At 41.8% G+C, this 26136-nt stretch overlaps 1 protein-coding gene across 3 annotated transcripts; it reads right to left on the bottom strand.

Moving 5' to 3' along the window:
• Positions 1-5982: 5982 nt before the first annotated feature.
• Positions 5983-23020, bottom strand: LOC8053596 (juvenile hormone acid O-methyltransferase). Of its 3 annotated transcripts, XM_029968106.3 has the most exons (4): positions 22398-23020; positions 21899-22067; positions 7142-7308; positions 5983-6270 (listed from the first exon to the last, which is right to left on the bottom strand). In XM_029968106.3, the coding sequence occupies exons 1-4, from the start codon at positions 22902-22904 to the stop codon at positions 6250-6252; spliced, it is 864 nt and encodes a 287-aa protein (XP_029823966.2). In that variant the 5' UTR covers positions 22905-23020; the 3' UTR covers positions 5983-6249. The 3 variants fall into 3 exon arrangements, with proteins under 3 accessions (XP_029823966.2, XP_029823967.2, XP_029823968.2); XM_029968107.3 differs by having other exon boundaries at positions 5983-7308; XM_029968108.3 differs by lacking the exon at positions 7142-7308.
• Between the last annotated feature and the right edge of the window lie 3116 nt (positions 23021-26136).

Raw genomic sequence — 26136 nt, 5'->3', positions numbered from 1 at the left:
ATCGTTCCGCATTTATAAGACCTGAGCGTTCACAGACGCTGACGCTCATCCGAATTATCTCTCATTCTTCCTCTTCTGTTCTCGCTATTCCGCGAACGTACTCCTGAGATAAACTTGTAACGGCACTCTTCAAAGAGGCCTTGCATGCGTCGTTGTCTTTGGCCCTATAGATACGCGGGACAAACATGACAGACGTTGTGACATTCTACGTACGGAATCGGTTGGCAACCTATCAAACTCTGTAGGTATTATTCGCCATTGTTTAAAAATAAAGCATATTAGTGATAGTCAGTAGCGGTCGTAACCCTTTACCGCCAACATTGGCTATCCCAGGTAAACCCTTACTTTTTCGGTCTGTAGTAACCTCGTTATTTTCAAAGCATAACAGATAAAACACTTACGTTACTCATCTTTGGTAATGGGTAAGGTATAGTTACGTTAATCGTTACACCTTCTTCCCCAAACATAAAAAATATGTTTAATTTGTTTTCGTATTTTATGGCGCCAGGTAAAATTATTTTTGTTTTGGCGTTTTTCTTGCTTTTTCTCGTGAGGATTCAGAAATAATACTAAATAATATGAGGTATTTATGTTAGGTATTGTGTATATGTATACTTATAATGTCAAAACAGCAAACCATTTCAATTCGTTGATAAAAATCAGAGCAAAAGTACCGTGCGTTTCATTTTTTCGTTAACGGTAAGGGTAACGTTTTCCTTATAGTGCGAAGTAAAGCATGTCGGCTACGCCTTCCTTTCATTTGCAAGTAACGAGTTAGGTATTTCGTCAATTTTTTTAATTTTTCGACAAGTCTGAGTGATGCCAGTTTGTTGCAGAATTTGTTTAACCATTGTCTATACAAAATTGCGTAAGAATGAAGTAATTCAGAAAGAGAATGATGTAGGACGCATGAAATACATCCAGCTCGCATTCTTTGCAATAATAGCTGTATTTGCAACAATGAGGTACAGTAATGGTAGGGGCTTGGCACGAAAGCTGTTCAAACAGCTGCACCGGTCACTGTAAAAGCAGCGGAAAATGTTCACAAAAAAATCATATTTTACATCAACAAGATGTTAAACACTGAAAAGTCACAGTAGCGACAGTACTGATACAACAAAAAATGAGCATATAAACATGACACTCAAATTTGATCGGTCTGGCTATAAATTTGTATGTTCCTTAGATTGCCTGCACACATAATTTCAAGCTCTATGTGTTGCGCACAAAAAGAATAGTTGAGGGTGGTTGGGAGGGTAAACGCCGTGGTTTGAAGGCTTTAATTAGTTCTGTGACTCTCGTTGGATACGCATATACTTTTCCTTTTAAGTCAGCTAAGCTCACAAGATGTCGTACATTCAGACTCATTTGAGCTTCATATTTAACACACAGGCGATATCGATGTAAGCTAAAAACTTCACTACATCTAGCTGGCTATATAATATTTCCGTTGTAAATTCCGGTGAAGCATTGCGAATGCTTCGTAGTATCTTCTTTGTAATAAAATTATATTTTGTAGATGTGTATGATTGTTTGTTACAAAATTAAGTGGCTGTAATTAAATTGTGAGTAAAATGGCGAGTTACGGGTTGTTTTTGTTTTTTATCTGCACCAAGGTTTAAAAAAAAAGGGAACGTGTGATAAAGTAATTTCAGCCTTGGGGAAGTGTTAGTGGCCATGGCGGCCTGTAGAAAAAAGGTGATATTAGGCAATTAGTTAACTAATTAACTAAAATGATTTAACTAACTTTTTATATTTTCACTTGAGGCCACATAATGTATTAAGAGGCTTAAAGATCGACCACAATATGGTCTAGCCGTGTCGTCAAATTTGGATTAAAAAAATTCCTAGTAGGCGCTACGGGGTCGAGACATATTACTTTGACAAATGGCGTCGAACCGAAACTAAACAGGAAAGGCGAGCCGACCGCGATAATGACGAATCGCATTCCCCGAAGGGCGGAGCGATAACTTTACCGGCGCGCTTTAATGGTTAGTTTCGGTTGGACGCCATTTACCAAACTGACATTTCTCGACCGCGTAGCGCCTACTAGGAATTTTTTCATCCAAATTTGACGACACGGCAATTCGATACTGTGGTCGATCTTCAACCCTCTAAATACATTTTGTGCCCTCGAGTGAAAAATTAAAAGGTTAGTTAAAACATTTAGTTAATTAGCTAACTAATTACCTAATTTCACCTTTTTTTCTAGAGGCCGCCATAGCCGGTAACACTTCTGCAGGGCTCAAAATACTCTATCTCACGTTCCCTTTTTTTTAATTTGCTGCAGCGAAAAAAAAAAACACCCAGTATATTAGCAACCGTATTCTAAAAGGCAAAACATGTTTGGGACCATATGCCAGGCCAACAATGCTAGGCAGTTTTGATATAATTTACATGAGCATCCCATGGAAGTACGGTGAAAAAAGTACCTAAGATTTTAAATGCCGGTACTGCTTTAATTCTGAAGAATTGAACAAAATATCCTCCTCTATGTCATCAATTTTACCCTTTGGACGAAACAAAACAGCCTTCATCTTATTCACATTTATTTCTAACCTATTATACCTGCTTCATGTATTTAGCTTTCCTAGCGTGACGATCGCGTTTTGATTAAGGTTTCTGGGCAATCTCCATTAGACAGCATGCTCTTGTCGTCTGCGTAGATAAGAAAGTTTGTGGAATTGCTTCTATATACGATATTATTTATATAAAGATTAAATAAAAAAGAACCCAAAAAGCTTCCTTGAGGAATGCCTGACTTAATTGGCTTTGCATCCGACAGTTGACCAGCGATGTCGACATACTACTGACGAAAGGAAAAGCATACATGAATAAGGTGCGAAACCTTACCCCGGTAACCATTATTTCCAGTTTCTTAATTAGAAGGTTGTGATCGAGAAAATCAAAGGCCTTCGCGATGTAAATGAATAAGCCAGGAATTAGTTTCGTATTTTCAAGGCTCTTAAGAATGTGTTCTTCTTGAGTGAGAAGAGCGAGTTCAATAGATTGTTCTTGCAGGAACCGAACTGAGATGAGGTGATTAAGTTATGACTGTCTAGAAATATTGCCATTTTAGAAGCCGCATTTTTTTCTAGACCTTTATAGAACACTGGCAAAATTGAAATCGGTCCATAATTACCAAGACCAAAGTAGGATATCTATTCCAATTGCTATGGACCGTCTATACATTTCAACACGGAACTAAGCTTTTTCCATATAATATTAATTCCATTTCCAGATGGTAGAAAGAAGTCACAAAAATATTTTGATCTAGGATTACGGAGTTCTTTGTTTAATTGGTTTCTATAACGTTTAAAGGCGCTAAGCTTATTGATGTCTTTTGTTTTTATATTTGTTTAAAAAGCACGTGTTTGTGCGTATTTTCGCTAGTAATTCTTTTTGAAATCCATGGTTTACATGCTTTTCTCGATTAAGTTATTGTTTTATATGGAAAACAACTTACATACAGCTTTGGACATATGCTCAAGACCGCATTATCCGCTTTTTCTGCGTCTGTCTTGAGAAGAACATTGATCCAATCAAAATCAGATAGTGTTTGTCTAAACTGGCTTCGACTGTTCGGAGTAATATTATGATACTTTGACAACGGTGACTGTTTCGTTAGTTTTTTTTATATATATATTTGTTTTTTGTATACACAAGATGATGCCCAAGTGATCACTGATGTCAGTTATTATCACGTCGGATCTAGTTTGCGACTCTTTAAAATTGGTAATAAGCAAATCAAGTAAAGTCGATGACTCGGCAGTGATCCTTGAAGCCAAAGAGATTACGTTCATGCCTGCGCATGCTTTAATTGACTGATTCATCTCTCTTTCAATTGACCGTTCAAGTAACATATATTTACGTTGAAGTCACCTCCCAAGATTACGCTGCATTTAATATCATTGGCAAAATTGGAAAAACTCGTAATCTTTATAAACGCAGTTATAATCAGTGAGAATTTTACCCGAAATGGTCTCTTTACGCAAAAGGCCAGGCCCCCCTCTCCGGCCAGCAGTATGGTTTAGGACGTAAGTATTGCACGGCCATAATTTTAAAACATCACTCGGCTCAAAAAGCCAAGTCTCAGATAATATAAAGAATTTTACCCGAAATGGTCTCTTTACGCAAAAGGCCAGGCCCCCCTCTCCGGCCAGCAGTATGGATTAGGACGTAAGTATAGCACGGCCATAATTTTAAAACATCACTCGGCTCAAAAAGCCAAGTCTCAGATAATATAAATGCATCAAAACTAAATCCAAAACTGATCAAACAGCAAGTGGATTTCACCCGATCTATTTCGTGCTGATCGAACGTTAATGTTAAAACATTTTTGAGAGCGCGGCTGTACTCGTTACGAAGGAGTTTGCATTTGACTGCAAAAAATATTGGTCGTCTGCCACACAATGTATGTTGCTAGATAATGTGCAAGTGTACCAAATCATTAAAAAAAGAGAAAAAAACACGTTCGAAGAGTTAACACAAGGCGAAAAAATTACAACAATTTTGCGAGATCATCCAAAGACTTAATTACGTGCACTGGTTTCCAGTCATTCTTTCGTACGATGACATTTCCGTTTCTGAACCAAACATATTTGTAATTTGTTTCTTAAGCCCATTCTTTTTCTTTCCAAAGAAGCGCTCTGTCTTGTTTTGTTAAATTTCCCTGGATGTAGATATTACTTGTCGCTTTCTTCAGCACTGCATGCTTTTCCAGTTCTTTATCTCTGGTCTGCTGGCGAACAAAGCGGACAATGATGCCTGGGGTTTATCAGGTTTAGATGCTAGCCTGTGAATATTGGCAGCCTCATTTGTTGTCACATCCGGGACTTCAAGTGTTTTGGTAACCACATTTACCTTTGCCAGCAGATCTTCGTTGGCACTCATAGGGATACCGTGAATCTCAAGATTTTGCTTTCCGTTCTTCCGTTCGAGGTCGTTTACTTCTTGCTTTAGCCTTTTTTTATTTCAGCATCAGCGTCGGTATTTTTTGCAAACCTCATAGTCTTCTTTTTATTTGATTCAGTTCTTTTCCTTGTAACCCGACCTGCTTTATTACCACGTCACAGTTAACCAACATCGCTTGCACAAATTTCTCGATTCCATGCACAGTGTCTTTTTGTTTCAGTATATTCTCTAGTTTAGCATTGATGTATATCAATATGGCGGATCACACTAGGTTTCTTATCTTCTTTAGCACCTTGAGTGCCTTGTGTCACTTTTTCACACGTTTTACATTGCTATGATTCGGGCAAAGCGTTGCTCTTTGACTTATAAGTTTCTCCCGAACCCCAGAGCGACTTAGATGGCTGGAAATATCGCACTCTGTACATGTCAGTTTGGCCCCCGTCACTGATATCTCTTCTGCACATTTGGAACTAGCATTTTTATATGGCAGCAAATCTCTCGGGTCCTCGGTATTGTTTCACGTGGCCGCAACGTTTTACCGCTCAACATTAAACTTAAAATTTATTGGGCATTATCTCAATCTCATTTAAGCTGGTGTCACCTTGTATGGGCTACTACAAGAAAACAAACCTTAAAACCATACTACTACTACAAAAGAAAATTAGAAAAATATTGCTGATGTTTTCTAAACAAATTACACAGAACATTTATTTTTAAAATATTAAGAAATTCCGGTTGAACGCAAGTATAAGTATCGTTTACTTTGTTTCATTCGTTTCTCACCCATACTATACATTGATTTCTTATTCACTGTATCTTAGCCTGAAAGGCATAGCAATCTCAAATTCCACCTAGAGACCATGTAAGTTGAGCCTCGTCGTAAGAGGTGGCACACGCGGGACAACGGCACAAAGTACTACGCACTCCTCCCACATGCCATCATTAGGTAGAAGCACGGCCTCAGATTTAATCGGCACTCTAAATATGCTTTTGCCGTGCCTTACTCTTCCGAAATGTAATCGTCCTGTTTTAGTAAAAAAGACACTTGAACAACTCATACGCAGAAGAAACAGATTCAGAACAATTTTATTTCTTGATCTTGCAGCTCCCCTTGATCCACCTTGACCGCGGCCTAAACACGCCCCTGGACTCTGCGCCGCTCGGTCTCTCTAACGTTTTGCTCTGCTGTATAACCAGTTCCTTTGCCCTTGACACAGTGTTCATGTCTTCAAATTTAGCCTGACCTCCATTGCAAGAGTCGGTCGCTGAATCTCGAAATCTCCAACATCGGCTACGAACAGGTCTCAGAGTGAAGTGTCCTGGAACTCGCCGCAGTCACAAGCTTTTGACAAACTTCTAGAGAGCAATAAAACAATTTGTCAAACTCTCGTTTTCCTTTTTGTACTTTCGCTAATCTTTCACTCAAACAATTTTCAGGTCAAAAGTTGTTTTTGAAAACGCTCTTGAATTATGAAGAGCTCTGATAAATCATAGGTGCAAGCGTCAACAAATCAATGAGTATTGAGTAAACAATTGCTCAAATAACACACATACTTTACAGCTTCGTCCTCTGCTTTCACAAATCTAACTTTCACGACGCTTTAGAACCGTTCAAAGAGATTACGGTTATTTGTTCACTGTTGTTTATACAACACAAGTATAGGTTCTATGAAACCCCGCATTAATATCATCATATTCATTATTTAATGAATTTAAAACTCGCCAAATGGGTTGGGGGACCAAATGCGCTTGCTCTGTTTTCATCATGATTCAACCTTGAATATACCTCAAATTAAAATTTTTGGAAGTTCATTGGTGAAACGCTTTTATTTCATATAGAACTCGCGGAACTTCGGCACTTTGTCTGTCTCACTTTTGTAAATAATTTTTCAAACCTACGCCCCGGGTTTCCGCACTTCGGATCGAGACATTACACCAGTTTCAAAAGTTCCCTGGATCCCACCACCGCGGGGAGCTCTATTTCAACGACAACAAAACAAAAACGAAATACAATGTTGGCCCCTTAGCGGAAGATTTTCATTCACAGTCAGAGGTAACTATAAAAACTAATTTGCATTTTCTGCTACATCAATGCTGTGTACAAATGACGAAAACGCTTATGCCGAAGGGTTGTCTTTGAGGTTTATGGTGAATCGGTGTATATGTCATTTAACGACGCTGCTAGATAGATGCTGACACGCTCGGAGTTTCAACTTGAACGTCATACTTTGGATTTGTTGTGAGCGTGAAGAATGACAATGTCCATAGGGAAAAAGCAGCTGTCGGGTGTCTTTGTGCAAGCGTTGATCAGCCTGGTCGCCATTTCCTTGCGCATGTTTTGCTTCTCCTCCTCCGAAGCAGTGTCCTTCGTGGTGACGATTGGAAGCACCATGTCTACAGAGAAGAGTGCAGTGTGTCTTAAAAACATCCCTGGTTGTCACACTTTAAAATTCGATCCCACAGACGTGAGTTTACAAAACAACCACGCAAGCAATGAACGCATGGGCATGACCGTACTGAGAATATAACTTCGGGATACATTCGAGTAAGCAACAAAGTTACTAGCATATCACAATCTTGAAAAAGCAAGAAGGGTTGTGATGGTGATAATCGAGGGCTCCATATATCCTTTGGTGTAAGTTCCCCTTTCGGCAATAGCATGGCGGTAACCGTAAACAGTAGTAGGGTAACCTAAAATGCCACCACTCGGCACAGTGTTGGCATCGGATGGTTATCTTATTTACAAAAAAAAGAACTACTAAGAAGTAGTCTCTACATATACCTACAAAAGCCTACATCAATTCGAAAACTAAGGTAAAGTAGATATTACAAATGGGTGGTCGCTATGATACGACAAGTTAGTTTTAAGTGGATTGAAAGTAAACATATTCGGCAGAAATCTGCCTGGTCGGGTGAGAGTTTAAGTCTGAAAATGTAGCTCCAACCAATATTTGAAAGGAAATCCGACGCTTCCTTTCAGATATCGGTTGGAGCTACATTTTCGAACTTTAATTTATAAGTGGGGTTTCATTTTTTGCGTATAAAGATAAAAATAAAAAGCAGCCCTTAACTGAATTTAATCAAACTGGAAAAAACAAAGTTATAAACCTCGAATCGGGCCTCACCTTGACAAGGAAAAACCCACTCTAGCAGGAACTGATATAGATATATATATATATATAAGTCAAAGATGCGTACTTTCGGAGTCACTAATTCGAAGTTTATTACGACGTTTCGAGCGAGGACCGCTCTTCATCATATATATATATATATATATATATATATATATATATATATAACCTAACCTAGCCTAACCTAACCTAACCTAACCTCAACGGGCCGGTTGGACGTAAAACGAAAGTGGAGGAGTTCCAGGAAAGGCCTTTCTTTACTGCACCAACGTTTCAAGCGAGTACCCCTTTTCTTCAGGGTGGGATGGTTGTGAAATGTCCTCTTGTTCTCGTTGATGTTCGTGTGGAAGAGGAAGAGTTACTATGAAGGGTATTAAAAATATTCGGAACAGGAGCAAAACAATTATCGTAAATCTTAGAAATTATTAATTATAAACAATGTTAATCCAAGTCAATAAAACAAAATAAATTGAGTTGTAGTATTTGCCAGTCTTTGTTACAGCTCTTAAGCACAATCACTCCCGAGCAACCGGAGCGCACACAAAAGTGTGCGCTCCGCTTGAGGATGTGCTCGGGATTAACAACGCTTCGAGAGTGGAGATCTAGACAGCGCAAGAGTGCCGTGGCGGTTTTTATGGAGTATTTATGTCATATTTTAATGATGCTTACGCGCCCAAGAATTTAACGCAGCGGAAGGATTACCACGGGACGCACGCTCACGAGGATGTTCACGAGAGGCGCGGAACGAGCTCACGATGGCAGGCGCCTTTGGTACAACAAAGTGGTCGACGCGCTCGGCTAGCACAGTCCGTGCAAAACCAAAATAATTGTGTGGCCTCGGCCCTACACACAGCGTGGCAGCCAAGTGAGCACGCGTGGACTTGCATGAATACCAAGAGTACCGAATTGAATTTGTGAATGAAAAAATCCTCCTTCAACTCTCTGTCGTGATCAGAGCTAAATCCAGATTCAAGAAGGATGACACGTATTTTTTCAATGCTATGCTCTTTAAGATGCATGTGTTTTGAGAGCGGGAGCGTTGGTAAGGGCTTGACATGAGACTTGTGATTATTGAAGCGCAACCGAAATGAAGTACTGGTTTGTCCTATATAATCCATGTTACATAGTTTACAGCGTAAAATATAAATAACGTTACGCGTACCGCAGGTGAGGTTTCCAGTGATTTTGAAAGAAAAGCCAGAGTTCGCGCTAGTGACAAGATTGTTGGTTTCGACATATTCACAGATTTTACACCTGGGTGTCTGTCAAGGTCCACAACTGAAAACGTCAAAAGTTCTATTTTTCGAATGCACCAATATGTCCTTAAGGTTCCAACCTCGTCGATATACCACACGTGGTGATACCGGAAAAAGGGTGCGTAGTTTATCGTTTTGCTGCAAAATAATGTGATGTTTCCTGAAAATATTGTTTAGATATGGAAGGCGGGCTGAATATGTAACCACCAGGTTTGCGTGCTCGTTTTGTGACATTTTGGGTTGGGGTTGATTGATAATTTGCTCTCGGTCGAGAGCACGTGCTCTTTCAATGGCCTTATCGACAATGGCTGGGGGATAATTCTGCTTGGACAGCACGAGTTTCAGATTGCTGGAGTTGCGTTCGAATTCATTTAAATTGGAGCATATTCTCCGGAATCTGTGAGCTTGAGAAAAGGGAATACTTGTTTTGCAATGTTTAGGGTGGGAGCTCTTGAAGTGCAGGTAGTTTTGACGGTTCGTCGGCTTCCTGAAAAGTTTTGTTGTAAGAGCATTCCCGTTGATCTCGACTGTCACGTCAAGAGAATCAATGCTCGTTTTAGAATAACTGTGCAAAAACATAATACTGGGCTGGAGACCGTTGAAGTCCCGAATAAAGTTTATGAGTGCTGACTCCCCGTGTGCACATAACATAAATATATCATCGATGTAGCGCTTATAAACCAGAGGTTGCAGAGAGCGACTAGACAAGAAGCGTGACTCTAAATCGGCCATAAAAAGATTTGCATAGTTAGGGGCCATCTTTGTGCCCATTGCAGTTCCCCGAGTCTGTAGAAAGTGTCTTTCTTCGAATTCAAAGTTGTTATTTTCTAAAACTAACCTGAGAAGTGTTGCGAGGACGTCGTTGTTGACACGAATTGTTGAAGGGTCATTGCTATACGCCTTGACTACTGCTTTAATGCCATCCTAGTGAGGGATGTTTGTATAGAGGGACGCAACATCCATGCTGACCAGGATTGCGTCAGTAGGAATTACAAGTTCCGTTATTTCTCGAAAAAAGTGATTTGTGTCCTTTATGTATGATGGCATCGTAGGAGGAAGGTTCATAATGAAATTGACAAAGCTAGAAATTTTTTCTGTCACCGTGTCTATTCCGGATACAATTGGTCGTCCTGGATTTCCTTGTGCTTAAGGGCTGTAACAAAGACTGTGGCAAATACTACAAATCAATTTATTTTGTTTTATTGATTTGGATTAACATTGTTTATAAGTACTAATTTCAAATATTTACGATCATTTTTTTGCTCCTGTTCCGAATATTTTTAATACCCTTCATAGTAACTCTTCCTCTTCCACACGAACATCAACAAGAAGAAGAGGACAATTCACAACCATCCCACCCAGAAGAAAAGCGGTCCCCGCTTGAAACGTTGGTGCAGTAAAGAAAGGCCTTTCCTGGAACTCCCCCACTTCCGTTATATATATATATATATATATATATATATATATATATATATATATATATATATATCAGTGTGTGGAACCGGAACCGAACCGAACCGAACCGAAAACCGGAACCGAACCGGTATTTTTTCCGGAACTGAGCCCGAACCCGAACCGTTATATTGTTATCGCGAAGAACCCGAACCGGAACTGAACCGGAAAAAAATAACGGCTACCGGCTCATATCAAAACGGTTCGGCCACGCGCTGTTGACAATGAATGTGCTATCAATGCCATTTGTTTTTGAAGTGCCGTCAACTGACACACACCTCGCTTACATATTTTTCTTCTCCACTCAGTCTTAGGAATATAAACGCTGCATCTATGAATCTTGACAAACGCTGCATCCATGAATCTTGACATAGTAACCAGTATTGCGCTGGTCGCGGCTTGCACGGAAGAAAGAGAATTGGAAGGCTCTGCAAAAAAAAATCGCGTCACGGGATTTCATTTTCTTACAATCTCGTAAATCCTGAATGCTGCTGTGTGCTCATTTCATAACACGTTTCTAGAACGCGCGAGTTCTTGAAGCTTGCTTCCATCGGAATGAGAAAAGAAAAGGCTGTGGAGTTTGATAATAATGCATCCGGTTTCGTATAGGCACTTAGAAGCTAACATTCGTATCTTGTTTAATGAAAACTTCTTTAAGGGTCTAATTTTAGTTACCGAAGGCTAGTTCAAATAAAGAAAGCTGTATTTTCTCCCCACTGTTCCTTCAATTGCTTACACACCGAGGTGGCGGGATAGTTAGCGAGTTCTACTTGTAAGTGGGTTTGTAAGGAGGTCGCGGATTTTACAGCTACTGCGTCGGACCCAATTAGATGAAGTCCGAATGCGTAAACGTCGGTGAGGTAACCTTTGAGTGCACATAAAGAAACCATTCCTGGTAGAAATCCCTGAGCCTTGCACTACGATGTATCCCGTTTCGTATGTGCTGATTTCAGATGTTTTATTTGTAATTTATTTTGATGTTGCAATTTGTCATTTATAATTTCCGAACCGGTTCGCTAACCGGTTCAGCGCCCCGAACCGGTTCGCGGATCGAATTAATCGAACCGGAACTGAACCGGAACAAAATAAATTTACCTGAACCTGAACCGTAACCGAACCCGTATTTTTTTCGGTTCGACACACTGATATATATATATATATATATCAGTGATATATATATATATATATATATATATATATATATATATATATATATATATATATATATATATATCAGAGGGAGAAGAATATTCAAAGAGAGGAAAGGCTGCAGGCACGGGAGGCGGCAAGAGAAGAGCACGCGGCGCAAGAACGCGCATGTCAAGCGGAATGTGTCCGACTGGATAAGGAGCGGCAAGTTCTGCAACTCAGAATCGCGGCCCAGGAAAGAGGAAATCGCGAAGGTAGAGGGACAAGATTAGACATGGTGATTCGAAACAACTTGCTTTTCCGAAGCTGCGTGTTCGCCACTGGGAGAAGCATTGAGCAATTAGTGCTCCCAACGAGATACAGGCCAACTGTGTTGTCAATGGCACACGATGGCATCATGTCTGGACATCAAGGTGTGAAGAATACGCTTGCATTGGCGACAGAAGAGTTCTTCTGGCCTGGAATTCAGAGCGACATCAAGCGGTATGTTCGCTCATGCGACGTCTGCCAACGAACATGCCAAAAGGAAGAGTGGGCAAAGCACCTCTGGGGACCATGCCTACAATCGACACACCATTCAAGCGAGTGGCAGTCGACATCATCGGGCCAATTAGACCAACAGCAAGTTCGGGCAACCGATATATTTTGACGATGGTGGACATGGCCACAAGGTACCCGGACGCTGTCCCCCTGAGGAACATTGGGACAGAGCAAGTGGCAGAAGCGCTCTTAGAGATGTTTGCCAGGTACGGCATTCCATCAGAACGTCCTTAGCGATCGAGGCTCCTGCTTCACCTCAGATCTCATGAAGGAGGTGAGCAAACTTCTTTCGGTGAAGCGTCTACTGACCACCCCGTACCACCCGATGGTGAATGGACTGGTTCAGAGATTTAACGGAACCATCAAACAGATGATGAAACGAATGTGTCAGGAAAGGCCCAAAGACTGGGATAGGTACCTTCCGGCATTGCTGTTTGCCTACGGAGAAGTCCCGCAAGCAAGCTTGAAGTTCTCACCTTTTGAGTTGCTCTATGGGAGGAAGGTGCGCGGACCTTTGGCCATCCTCAAGGAGATATGGTCCAACGAGTCTCTCAAAGCTGACCTCAAGACGACCTACACCCATGTCCTAGAATTGAGAAATAAACTGGAAGGGACATGCGAGTTGGCTCACCATTGTTTGGAAGAAGCCAAGGGCAAGTACAAAAAATACTACGACAAGAAGACCGTCACCCGCCAACTGAGACCAGGGGACTTGGTTCTCATCCTGCTTCCAAGCGATCACAATAAACTGAACATGCAATTGAAGGGACCCTTTGAAGTCTCAAGTAGGAGAAATGAAGTCGACTACGAGCTTGATGTGGGCGGAAGAAAGAAAGTATTCTACGTGAATATGTTAAAAAAATATGAAGAAAGGCTGGAGTACGGGATGAATCGGCCAAGTTGCGGCGCGGCCACGCAAGACTTCAGCGAGAAGACTCTTTCCGAAAGAAACACTACAGAACAGTCTTGGAAAGATGCCGTCGTCAACGAGGACTTGCAGGACAATGGTGGGCACCTCGATGAACACGGGCACTTCACGATGACGTGAAGTGCCCGTGTTGTATATATATATATATATATACACGGCTTTATTTTGGGTCGTCCTGAAACAAAACCTAAACTGTCGGTGAGGCTGCCTTTTTCTACAGAAATCACACGTTTTGTCATATTTTCTTATCTAAGACGACACAACATCTTGGAAAACTTATCCAAGCTTTCCAAGATGTTGTGTCTTGCGCATGTTCCCTGAAGGTCGAGGGATCTTATTTTGTCTATTACGTTTTCTTCAACATATGCCCAAATAACCGCTTCTTTTTCTTCCAGCTCCAGAACTGCACAACCAAAAACCCCGAATATGTAAAAAAAAAAGTAACCACGCCAAAATATCGCCAATCTGAAAAAAATGACCTTGAAAACATGTAACCTTATTCATTAGTAACACTGCACATACCAGACTGTGACTAAAACATAGCGCAGCCTTCACGCGTTACTTGCTTTTCTGTGAAAAGCCTGGCATTGTAAACGGGGTATGCTATTTAAATAATAATCGCTTGATATATATGTCTAATTTCATATATTTAGTAATGGAAAAAACTATTACCGTACTACGCGGTCTGCTCTTTTACGTCAAAAGCGTACATTGTAAACGAAATTTGAGAAGTTTTGAATGTTATACTATAATATCCCCAGATATAGCCCTCCTAAGCTAACTTTCGGTGTGCAATCAGGAAAATTTGAAGAAATGCTATATCTAGATGATCTGTTTCCTTAAACATGTTATCGGAGCGAGGGGCAATAAAGCGACGATGACTGCACTTCCCAGTCAGCACTGTTCGCTTACATCCCGCCATATCTAACTAGATGCATTTACTCCAATGTCATCATTGATCCGAACACTACGATTACTAGGAGTGGACTATCTTTCGCTGTTCAAAAGAAAATATCAAATCAATCCAAATATATGGGTGAGTAACATTTCAGAGGTGGAACATCTCTCGGGATTTTACGCTAATGTGTAGTTCATTAGAGCCGTTTTTTTTTTGTTTTTTTTTACCAGCCTAGAAGCGTAATAATAATAATAATAATAATAATAATAATAATAATAATAATAATTAAGGGGCCTATACGGGCTGGTTTAGATAGGGAAACGCTCCAAAAAACATTGTCAAACGTGAAATAATTTATCTGAACTTCAGACCTTACGAAATATGTTTATAATAGCCTCGAAGGATGGTATTCCTTTCAACGACGTACACTTCAATAGCAACCCAGTCAGCACGTGACAGAACCGCCAAGCTTGGCCCGAGTGGGTCAGTTCTAGGTGCCTAACTTGAGCCTAATGACGTTTCTCTCCAGAGCGTTAGTTAGTGACAAAGTACGTTTCATCAGTTTTTCCCTTGCTTTTTTTCTGGCTCGCCAAATACTTGCCGAAGCTCCAGACGTGAACCAAAAATGCCAGGTATCAATCAAACCACCAGCAGTGAAGCATAATTCTTGCACTCCTTCGGGAATTTATTACCGAAATTTCCAGGTGAACATCGAACAACAAGGAAGTGGAGCCTAACCCTGGCACTTGTTTGGCAATTATGGGCCAATATTCCTAGCTCTTAGACAAAGAATATCAAGTTTCGTTATTCTTAAGCATGGAACACAAGAGCAGTGAAAGTGGGAGCCACGGGGCACTCGCCGCATGACGCCTGGCGGGCCACAGGCGCACCACACGGCTTTATCTGACAGCGACCAGACCCGTGCGACGAAGCGCCGCGCGGAAGTGGCGTAAGGACGCCAGAACCGGTTGATATGGATACTGGCACGCAATTCCGCGTGGCGCCCGTTTTCGTCGCCCTTGTGTCGCCTGCTTTAGGCTCTCTTTCCCTTTCATGGCCCTGAATTGCCCAAAAAACGATAATTTGCCTAAACAAACTGCTACTTTGGAATGTTTCAACTGATACCGAATAGGAACATCTCCACGGATATTAAACGAGTTTGGCTAAATCGTAGCTCTAGAGGCTTCCGGTGTTCCCTAAGCCAGGCTGAATATGTATAGAGGATCCTTTTTGTTCGTTATCACCTACGATAATGATACAAACAGGAAAACATATATGGCAAACGTTTCAAACTTTGTGTGGAAGCTCTAACAAAAGGTTAAAGCTCCACGGAGGACATTTGTTTTATTTTTTTTTTTCGAAACATGCAGCGCTTCGTTTATTCATAGTTCATTTCAGATGAATATTCCTCACAATCCCTCTCGTAGAAGCCATAAAGTGATTTCAGATAAGATCGAACAGGGGGTGGCTGGTCGACCTTTTTAATTTGCTTCCTAATTTTATATGTTGTTTCCCGATGTCCAAATTAAACAAAATCAGAATTATTTTCACCCAGAAAAAAAATTGTTGAACGCAAAAAATCGTACATCACGTAGAGGTGGAAAGTCGCATTTGCTTGCATAGCCGGAGGGGGCAACTTTGGTGATTAATAACTAAAGTTATACTTCTTAGGTGAGTTTCATAATATTTTAGTATAATCTGTATGTACTTAGCAATGCGAAAAAAAATATTTTTATTGTTTAGTGTGTTCTTAAAAATAAATAAAAAACATCAATTTCGGCTCCTTGACTGTTTTTCCCCCAACTGTGCAGGCCTGTATCTTAGGAAATAATTTAGTCAGAAACGTCATATTTTAATTTAATACGCTACTCATAAATGGAAGTACATTCACTAAAATCCAAATTTATTTAAGAGCGGGTTGGGGAGATTTCGACAAGCAAACACGAGACAAGCACCAAAATAAAAATATTTTAAGGGCGCTTTAAAAGCAAAAACCCGTTCTCGATTCTTTTTAAACTCTGACCGGTCAGTCTACTCTATTTGGGGATTTATATCCATTAAAAAGATGTTGCATTATATTGATGGTGTAATAGATACAGCACCTCTACTAAGCCCCTTCTGCGAAGCTCGGCACGGCGTACCCCTGTGGTGCGACGCAGTTATTGCGACCTCTTACTTTAAAAGTTTTTTTTTTTGTTATTCGAGTATAGCCAGTAATAGTTTTTTTCACATCTTTTGCACGTTATAATAAATTGCGCATTATATAGAATAAATTACACAACAAATACAGGGTGATTTTAGACACGATCGAAAAGAGGGTGGCTGGTCGACCTTTTCAATTTGGTTCATAATTGTATATGTTATTTCCCGATGTCCGAAATAAAATAAAAAAATAAGATTATTTTCACCCAGAAAAAAAAAATCGTCGGACGCAAAATGTCGCACATTACGTAGAAGTGGAAAGTCTGATTTGCTTGCGTAGCCGGAGGGGTAAAATTTGGTGACTAATAACGGAAGTTATACTTCTTAGGTGAGTTTCACAATTTTTAGGCACAATCTATGTGTACTTAGCAGTACAGAAGAAATATTGTTATTGTTTATTATGTTTAAAAAAATCACAAAAAAACATCAATTTCGGCTGTTTGACTGTTTTCCCCAACTTTGCAGGCCTGTATCTTAGGAAATACTTTAGTCAGAAGAGTCATATTTTAAATCAATACGACACTTATAAGTGGAAGTAAATTACCTAACATTCAAATCTGTATATGCGTGGGTTGGGGGGAATTTCGGCAAGCAAACACGAGACAAGCACCACAATAAAAATATTTTCAGTGCGACTTAAAAAAAAAAACAAAAAAAAAGGTTCTTTATTTTTTTTAACTCTACCCAGCCATTCTACTCTATCTAGCGGTTAATATCCATTAAAAACATGTTGCATCATATTGATGGTGCAATGGATACAGCTCCTCTACCGAGCCCCTTATCCGAAGCTCGGCACGGGGTGTCCCTGTGTTGCGACGCAATGATTGCAACTTCTTATTTTGTGAAAAGAGAGAATATATATATATATATTCGACGTTCATGTGTTTGAAGTTAACCTTCGGGCATCCACTCTTTGGCGGGTATTATGGGGGGTGTTGCTTGGTTTTGTGGACGCAGGAGGGTCAACATGTGTTTGCTTAGATGTAAATCTGGTTAAACGTTTCGTTTTCTTTTTTTCTTTTCTTCCGTACGGTAAAGTGTGAAAAAGCGTAAAATAAAAAAAACGGCAAAAAAAAAAAAAAAAAAAAAAAAAACTAAAGCATACAAAAATGTGTTGTTGTTATCGCAGAGAGGGTGAATTATTTCCAGATATCCGGTGTCGGTATTTTCTTGGAAGGGCAAGTTGGGAGGTGGGGAAGGACTTTAGGCTGCCTGTGTCGGTCGGAAAACTGTTTTGGGGACGGGGAGGGAAAGGGGTTGGCCGGCTTGCTTAGTGATGGGCGTTTTGGCATGTGGACAGCCAGCAAAGGGGAAAGGGGGGGGGGGGGGAGGCGAGGCTATCTATCGGGCGTCTGAAGGTCGGTGGTTAGGGATTCTTAATAAACTTCAAGAGACAACAATCTTTCGGCGCTGAGTTGGTGATCGTTCTGTGTTGCCCTCTTCGCCCTCCATCTGGAGTCTACCAAAATGTTGGGAAGCAATAAACGTTGCCGACAAGTTGGACGGCGGTGATTAGGATCTGCTTGAATGTGGACAAACCCTCAAAGTAAAAGGGATTAATGGGAAGCAGGGTTTCGGGCAGGTAGCGAAAAGGCGGCGTTTCTTTTGGGGAACCGATACGAGTGACGGTGTGACTCAAGGACGCCTTTCAGCAGAAAACATAGATATCTGCATTTGACCCTGAATAGTTTCGCCGCTGTCTATTTCATTTGCCCGGAGACTTTCTCTCTTTCTTTCTTTGCGACGGTTGGAGCTTCGTTGCGGGAGTAATTTGTGTAGTTCTGTGTATAATTGTGTGCTTCGAACGAAGGAGCCTCCCTGTTTCAACTTGTCACTAACCTGCGTTACTCCAGCTCAGCCACAGTTTAAACCCGCAATTTTGTTCCTTTACTTCGTGTTGACTTTTTATTCATAATGAGCTCGTTATGGCGACAACACAACTCGGAGCGAGTGTTTTGCGCAGATTACCTTGCAAAGCACAAAAAGAAGATCCCGATGCAGCAAAATTTTCGCAGTGTGAGAGAGCTCGATGTGGACTGTTTGAAGCGAATTCTTCCGTCTGGCAGCTCCATGGAAGTGAGCAAGCTGGACTACCTGTGCTACAATTGCTTTACGCATTTCACCAAGCAAATATCTTTGCGAAGCTCAGAGTTTGGCGGTGACAGCTTTATGCCTCCTGAGGAGGCCATTGGAGACCTCAACCGCAGCGTACGTTCAACGTTTGTGTCACCACTAAGACCACCGAGTGAAGTAAGAAGTCGAGACAGGCCTGCCTATGTAAAGAGAAAACAGACGGAGTTGGAGCAGGTTGTGACTGAGAATTTCCGCTCCAGGATGCGTCTTGAGTACGATGAAAACGTGGCATCCGGGTCGTCGAAGCAAAAGTGCTCCACATGCACCGAGTGGGCGGACAACATTCGCCGCGCCTTTGCGACCACAGCCTCTCCCCGGGAACGCTGTCAATTGCTGACCCTCCTGCCATCAACCTTGCAAGAAATGAAGTCCAGAAAATCATCCCAGAGGCATCGATCTACATCAATAATAGGTCCCGGAAGCTGAGGGAGGACCACGGCGTGCGGTATGTGCCCGATCCCTATACAAGGTGTAAAGTGAGCCCTGAAAACATATCTGCAGCGGTTGAGTACTACATGAAAGACGAGTTAGAGTGTTCTAGGCAGAGTCCCAATCGGAAACACGTCATTTCCGTTGTGCTTGATGGCCAGAAAACGCTCAAGCCGAAACGTTTTATGACACGGTCAATCAGAGAAGCGTTTCGTGTATATAAAAGTGACCATCCCGACTCCGGCATCGGATTGACAAAGTTTTACTCCCTGCGACCCCGATGGGTTAAATGCAATCCCCAGCAAGAAGCGTGCGTCTGTGTGTACTGCGCAAACTACAACCTCTGTGTCGCCTCTCTACAAAACGCTTCTGGCTCACAACTTGACGCAGCGGAATTGACCTCTGCATTTATTTGCAACCCGCCATCGCGCCAGTGCCTTTTAGGCGAATGTGACCATTGTCCCAAAGGCCAGTCTCTCACACTCAAAAAACTCAACATGTCCGAGGATGAAGAGATAGTTTTGGCAGCATGGGAGTCAAGCGAGCTCGTGAAAAAGACTTTAGATCCGGTCACTTTTCTGGAGGAGCTTCGTGTGTCTGTCTCAAGGTGGATCATTCACAACCATATCAGACAGACGCAAGGCAAAGCCATCTATGAAGCAAAGCAGTGCGCGCAGCGTGGTAGCATTGTCTTCCACTTCGACTTCGCTGAAAACTGGACTGTTATCCTTCCTGATGAGATTCAAGCGTACCACTAGAAAAAAAACACAGGTCTCAATATTTACGTGTGTGGTGACTACTAGACAGTCGACATACAGTTTTGCCGTCATCAGTGACGACTTGCACCATGACTCCGCTCATGCCTGTCTGGCTGTACAAAAAGAGAGAGTGGGTCGATGACAACCTTGCTGTGTACTCTCATTTGACTTATGTAAGTGACGGTGCCGCCAGTCACTTCAAGAATCGCTTCCAACTTCATGAATTCAAAAAAAAAATGTTTTTCGCAAAGCACAATGGCTATTCTCAGCCACTGGGCACGGAAAAAACGCGTGTGACGGAGTTGGAGGACTCGTCAAACACCAAGCAACGCTTCACAACTTGAGACAGCTCCCAGGAAAGGCCATACAGTCTGCAAAATGCATGGTGAACAGTCTTTCCCAAAAACTAAAAGGAGTGAATTTCACACTTTTGGACGAAGACGAGGTTGTTGAATTCCGTCAGCGCAAAAATGAAGAGTGGGTGGGAGTGCGCGCCTTTCCTGGTATTCAGTCGTGGCATGTGTGGCTATGCAAAATATCTAAGCTTCGACCTGCGACTTGCAAGTGGCACGTACTATCGGGTCCCCTTGGAAGAAACTCGTCAGAAAATGTTTGCGCCAAAATCTGTTCATTTTGAAACCTATGAAGGCAGGAATCTGTTGTATATTAGGTGTAATTTATTATATTTAATGTTCAATTTATTATAACGTGACAAAGATGTGACAAACTATTACTGGCTATACTCGAATGAATAAACAAATTACTTTTCTCTCAAAGTAAGAAGTCGCCATAACTGCGTCGCACCACAGGGGTACACCGTGCCGAGCTTCGCAGAAGGGGCTCGGTAGAGGTGCTGTATCTATTACACCATCAATATAATGCAACATCTTTTTAATGGATATAAATCCCCAAATAGAGTAGACTGACCGGTCAGAGTTTAAAAAGAATCGAGAACGGGTTTTTGCTTTTAAAGCGCCCTTAAAATATTTTTATTTTGGTGCTTGTCTCGTGTTTGCTTGTCAAAATCTCCCCAACCCGCTCTTAAATAAATTTGGATTTTAGTGAATGTACTTCCATTTATGAGTAGCGTATTAAATTAAAATATGACGTTTCTGACTAAATTATTTCCTAAGATACAGGCCTGCAAAGTTGGGGGAAAAACGGTCAAGGAGCCGAAATTGATGTTTTTTATTTATTTTTAAGAACATACTAAACAATAACAATATTTTTTTTCGCATTGCTAAGCACATATAGATTATACTAAAATATTGTGAAACTCACCTAAGAAGTATAACTTTAGTTATTAATCACCAACGTTGCCCCCTCCGGCTATGCAAGCAAATGCGACTTTCCACCTCTACGTGATGTACGATTTTTTGCGTTCGACAATTTTTTTTCTGGGTGAAAATAATTCTGATTTTGTTTATTTTGGACATCGGGAAACAACATACAAAATTATGAAGCAAATTAAAAAGGTTGACCAGCCACCCCCTGTTCGATCTTATCTGAAATCACCCCATAATACCTTTCTGGCATGTTGAAAAAAAAATCAAACTTTCTTGCGAATAGAAAACAATGGGAAATTCTCGGATTTAAGCTCGCTCGCGAAGTTTGTAGATATTATTTATACATGCCGTTGTTTTTTTTCTTAAATAATCGGTGTAATGGCTTATGTTCTTTTGTAGGTGTACATTAAGGGGATAAAAAGATAAAAAACCTGGACAGCCATAAAAACACACACGACAGGAACAAGTTTGTACTATCGTGTGTGTTTTTACCGCTGTCCCCGTTTTACGAGCTGTTTATCCCCACCAGGTACAACTACTACCCCTGGCCCAAATCACCACCTTAGTACCTTGACGGTGTGTTTTAAATTGTAAAATAAATCAAATACAATAACAACGTTATTCGTAAACACTTAGCCAAAAAACAGAAACACACAAAAAAAACGTAAAACAAATAAGTCAAACACTAAATACATACAACAGACAAAATATTTCGTTTTTGTTTAATTGTCCTCGTATAAATAATAAACAGAACTCTCTACACAGATAACCTGTAGTGATATTTTCACCTGACGAACTACGTTATTCTTTACAAAATCTTACCTAGAACTCCTTGGGCGTTCTTGAAGACGCAGGGAGTCTCGGGGTACACAGTGCAACTTATGGTGTCCATTCCAGCGTCTTCGACCATTTCTTTCACAGAAGTTTCTACATCCTTCAAACTCGGCTTGGGATCACGATTCCAGGATTTCGGAATGATTTCCAAAGGATCCTGAAGGAGTATTACATCAAAGTAAATACAAGATCTACATTTACGAAAAACATAAGTATGAAGTGCAGAACGCCATTGAATCATTTAATTTTACACCTTTTGGCGAGCTTTACGATGAAGACACGTCTTTAAGTCCGACACAAATACACAAATTATAAAAAAAAACCAGATATCTCTACTCAACTTCGTAACTTCGGTCTGATCAGAGTAATGCACTAATCTTTCATTCTTAGGAAGGAATATTAAATTAACCGAGGCATAATATTTTATCGCATTTGGCAAAACTAAAATCTATGTTTAAAAGGTTGAAACGTGTAGACAAACACTCACCCCAATGATGTCCCTCCAACGCTCCATTGATGCCATCTCTTGCCAGACGTCGTAAAAAACAAACTGAGAAAGGAACAAAAGAAGGCACTCTCCGTCGTCTTTCAACAATTTGCCGACGTTTGTGAAAGCCACATCTTGATCCTTGATCCAGTGCAAGCAGTAGAATGAGTAAACCCGATCGAACTTGCCGTGTTTTTCCAGAAATTTTGAGATGTCTCTTGAACCTGCATCAAGGACCTCGTAGCTTATTTCTGGGTGCGGATGATTTGCCTTGGCGTATTCAATCATGCCCGGCAATGCGTCCACAGCTACCATCTTGCGGCATGGCTTGCTCCATGGAAGCAGCACGTTCCTCGTGAAGTCTCCCGTCCCGCATCCGATGTCCAGCATTTGTTCGCACTCGCTCGTGGGTTTTCGAAATCTTGTCATTTTCAACGCTTCTTTGTTCATGGGCCTACTTTTATCATTCGCGCGCGCGTAACGTTCGGGGCTAAATTTGGCAGTCATGATTTTTGTTGTAGGATATATCGGGTAAGCGACTGAGGTGGACTGCTGGTGGTTGTGCGCCCGCCTTAGGAGGACGTACAAATTGCAGACGCACACTGACCTTAGCTTACTAGCGTTCCGCATTTATAAGATCTGACCGTTTAGAGACGCTGACGCTCATGCGCGTTATCTCTCATTCTTTCGCTTCTGCTCTCGTTTTTCCAAGAATGTACTGCAGAGATAAACTTGCAACGGCTCTCTTCAAAGAGGCCTTGCGTGGATCGTTGTCTTTGGCACTATAGATACGCGGGACAAACATGACAGACGTTGTGACATTATACTTACGGAATCGGTTGGCCAACCTATGAGACTCATTAGAAAATATTCGTCATTATTTAAAAATAAAGCATATTAGTGATAGTTAGAATCGACCGTAACCCTTTAACGCCAACATTGGCTATCGCCGGTAACCCCTTACTTTTCGGTCTGCAGTAACCTCGTTACAGTTTCAAAACATAACAGATAAAACACTTGCGTTACTCATTTTGAGTAATGGGTAAGGTGTAGTCACGTTAATCGCTGCATCTTCTTCGCCAAACATAAAAAATATATTTAATTTGTTTTCGTATTTCATGGCGCCAGATATAATGATTTTTGTTTTGGCGTTTTTCTTGCTTTTTCTTGTGATGATTTAGAAAGAATACTAAATAGTATGAGGTATTTATGTTAAGTATTTGTGAATATATGTACACTTATAATGGCGAAACAGCAAAACATTTCAATTCGCTGATAAAAAGCAAAGCAAAAGTGCCGTGAATTTCTTTTAGAGCACAGCTCTTAGGCGCCCATGTCCGGCTTGAGCGGCGTCGGCGTCGGCATCGCCGTCGGCGTCGCGTAACCACGTGACCCCCCAGGTCAAGGGACCTTGGGGGGTCACGTGACCTCACGGGGGTCACGTGATCTCGGGGGGGGGGGGGGGGGTCACGTGACCTTGGGGGTCATGTGACCTCGGGGGGGGGTCACATGACCTCGGGTGTCACGTGGTCTGGGGGTCACGTGGCCTCGGGGGTCACGTGACCTCTGAGGGTCACATGACCCACCTAGGCCACGTGACCCCCCTCCCCCCATATCACGTGACCCCCCCTCAGAGGTCACGTGTCCACCCTGAAGTCACGTGACCGCCTGAGGTCACGTGATTTCCCTGAGGTCGCGTGACCCCCTGAGGTCCCGTGACCCCCTCCCCCGAGGTCACGTGACCCCCCTGACGTCACACGACCCCCTGAGGTCACGTGACCTTAAAGGACACATGCAAAGGAAAAAAGCATTTTTTTTAGACAGCTTAGATGGAAAAAGGATGTCATAAAACGATTTGACAACGAAGAAACAAAATTTTTAGAGCTATGTTTACGGCGCTATACGAATTTGTAGTTGGCGCTCGCGGGAGCCGCTGCTGGTCACGTGGTAGGCCCGCGCGCCGCCGCGCTGCGTCGCCGCCGCACGCTGAGCGTTGTGCGAACGCCGCTTCAACGCGTTTCTCCAAGCTGCCGTCGCCGCCGCCGCACAAGTTCGTCTGCTTCGGGGCGCCGCCACCGTCGTCTGACCGGCGCACAGGTCTATCACGTCTGCTTGCGCTTTTTCAGGAGTTTCCTTTGGGCTCTAAAAGTTACTTATTCGTCTTGGTTTTTTGTTATACTTCAAACAAAGATGAATAAGTTACTTTTAGAGGCCATAGGAAGCTTCCGAAAGAGCGCAAGCACCACGTGATAAATAAAGACCAGTCACGTGATAAATACAGACCACTTTTCCGCGGTGCCCGCGGGCGCCAACTACAAATTCGTTTTGCGCCGTAAATATAGCTCTAAACTTTTTTTTTTCTTCGTTGTAAAATCGTTTTATGGCGTCCTTTTTCCATCTAAGCCGTTTAAAAAAAATGTTTTTTTCCTTTGCATGTGTCCTTTAAGGAGTCGCCTATCCCTCAGTACATTTCCATCCTCCTCCTCAAGAGCTGCGCTCCAACCGGCGTTACAGGGAATTGTAAACGGCTTTCATTTTTCTCGGTAACGGTAAGGGTAACGTTTTCCTTTTCGGGCGAAGTAAAGCATGTCGGCTACGGGCTCCTTTCATTTGCAAGTAACAAGTAATGTATTTCGTCACCTTTTTTTATTTTTCGACAAGTCTGAATGATGCCGGTTTGTTGCAGAATTTGTTTAAATATTGCCTATACAAATTGCGTAAGAATGAAGTAATTCAGAAAGAGAATGATGAAGGACGCATGTCATATATCGTGCTCGTATTCTTTATAATAATATCTATTTATTCATTCATTCATTCATTCATTCATTTATTTTTCGTGCTCATGAACGGCGAGTAGCCTATGCAATGATGCACAGAGTCAAAAGAAACACACATAAGAAATCAACAGCACATGCAACAGCTAATATCTATTATGGGGGAAGAGGAAATAGGTAACAGTTAAATATCAGCCAGAGAACACCTAAACGCTTGAACACTTGAGTTGAAAATGTCGATGTCGATGCTGGTTGTACTGAACCTGTTATAAAAATGTTGGATGCGGTTCATGGGACTGGAGAGGTTGATTTTTTGAACTGAGAAAGTGGGATCTATATTTCCAACAATGAGGTACAGTATTGGTGGTGGCTGGCACGAAAGCTGTTAAAGGGGCCCTGCAATCATATTTAAGCGTCTACCTTTTTTGCGGTTTCCACGTCTCTTGAAGTTCGGGCAAGCCAGCGGGCACGGAGAGAGTAACTAAATATCAGTGCGTCATATTTTAACCGGACGACGCGGAAACCTCCTCCACCGACGAGGGCGACCCGCGGTACCGAAAGCGCGCAAAATGTCACGTTTTTGGTCCTGGTCTTACTACTGGTCAGAGCCGCTAAAAGCTTCTTTTTAATCGAAATACAAAATATAAGTGTCGCGAACCGTTTTAGTTACTTATAAAAGTAGTTTTTGTTCACTATTTTAGATGAGAAAAGAAACAAATGCAGTTTATAAAGTACGGAAACAAGAAATGACCCGCCGACATACCCACCACCATGCGGCGGAAAAGGCGGCGCATACTAGAAAGAAGTAGTGGGATCAGGCGCCGACACGGAAAGGTCCCGGATGTACGCGGCAGCGCTGCGGTCGTATGGGCAGGAGGATCCGACCGGCTCCGAGCCTTCCGAAGGCCGTTGGCGAAATGCTTTGGCTTGCGGGTTGGCCGTTTCGCGGTATGGCAGCGCGAAGT

This window comes from Ixodes scapularis, unplaced genomic scaffold, assembly GCF_016920785.2.
Source record: "Ixodes scapularis isolate PalLabHiFi unplaced genomic scaffold, ASM1692078v2 PGA_scaffold8__174_contigs__length_109621045, whole genome shotgun sequence".
Lineage (NCBI taxonomy): Eukaryota > Metazoa > Arthropoda > Arachnida > Ixodida > Ixodidae > Ixodes > Ixodes scapularis.
Note: the sequence above shows the minus strand (reverse complement) of the source record. Positions and strands in the feature narration are given on the sequence as shown.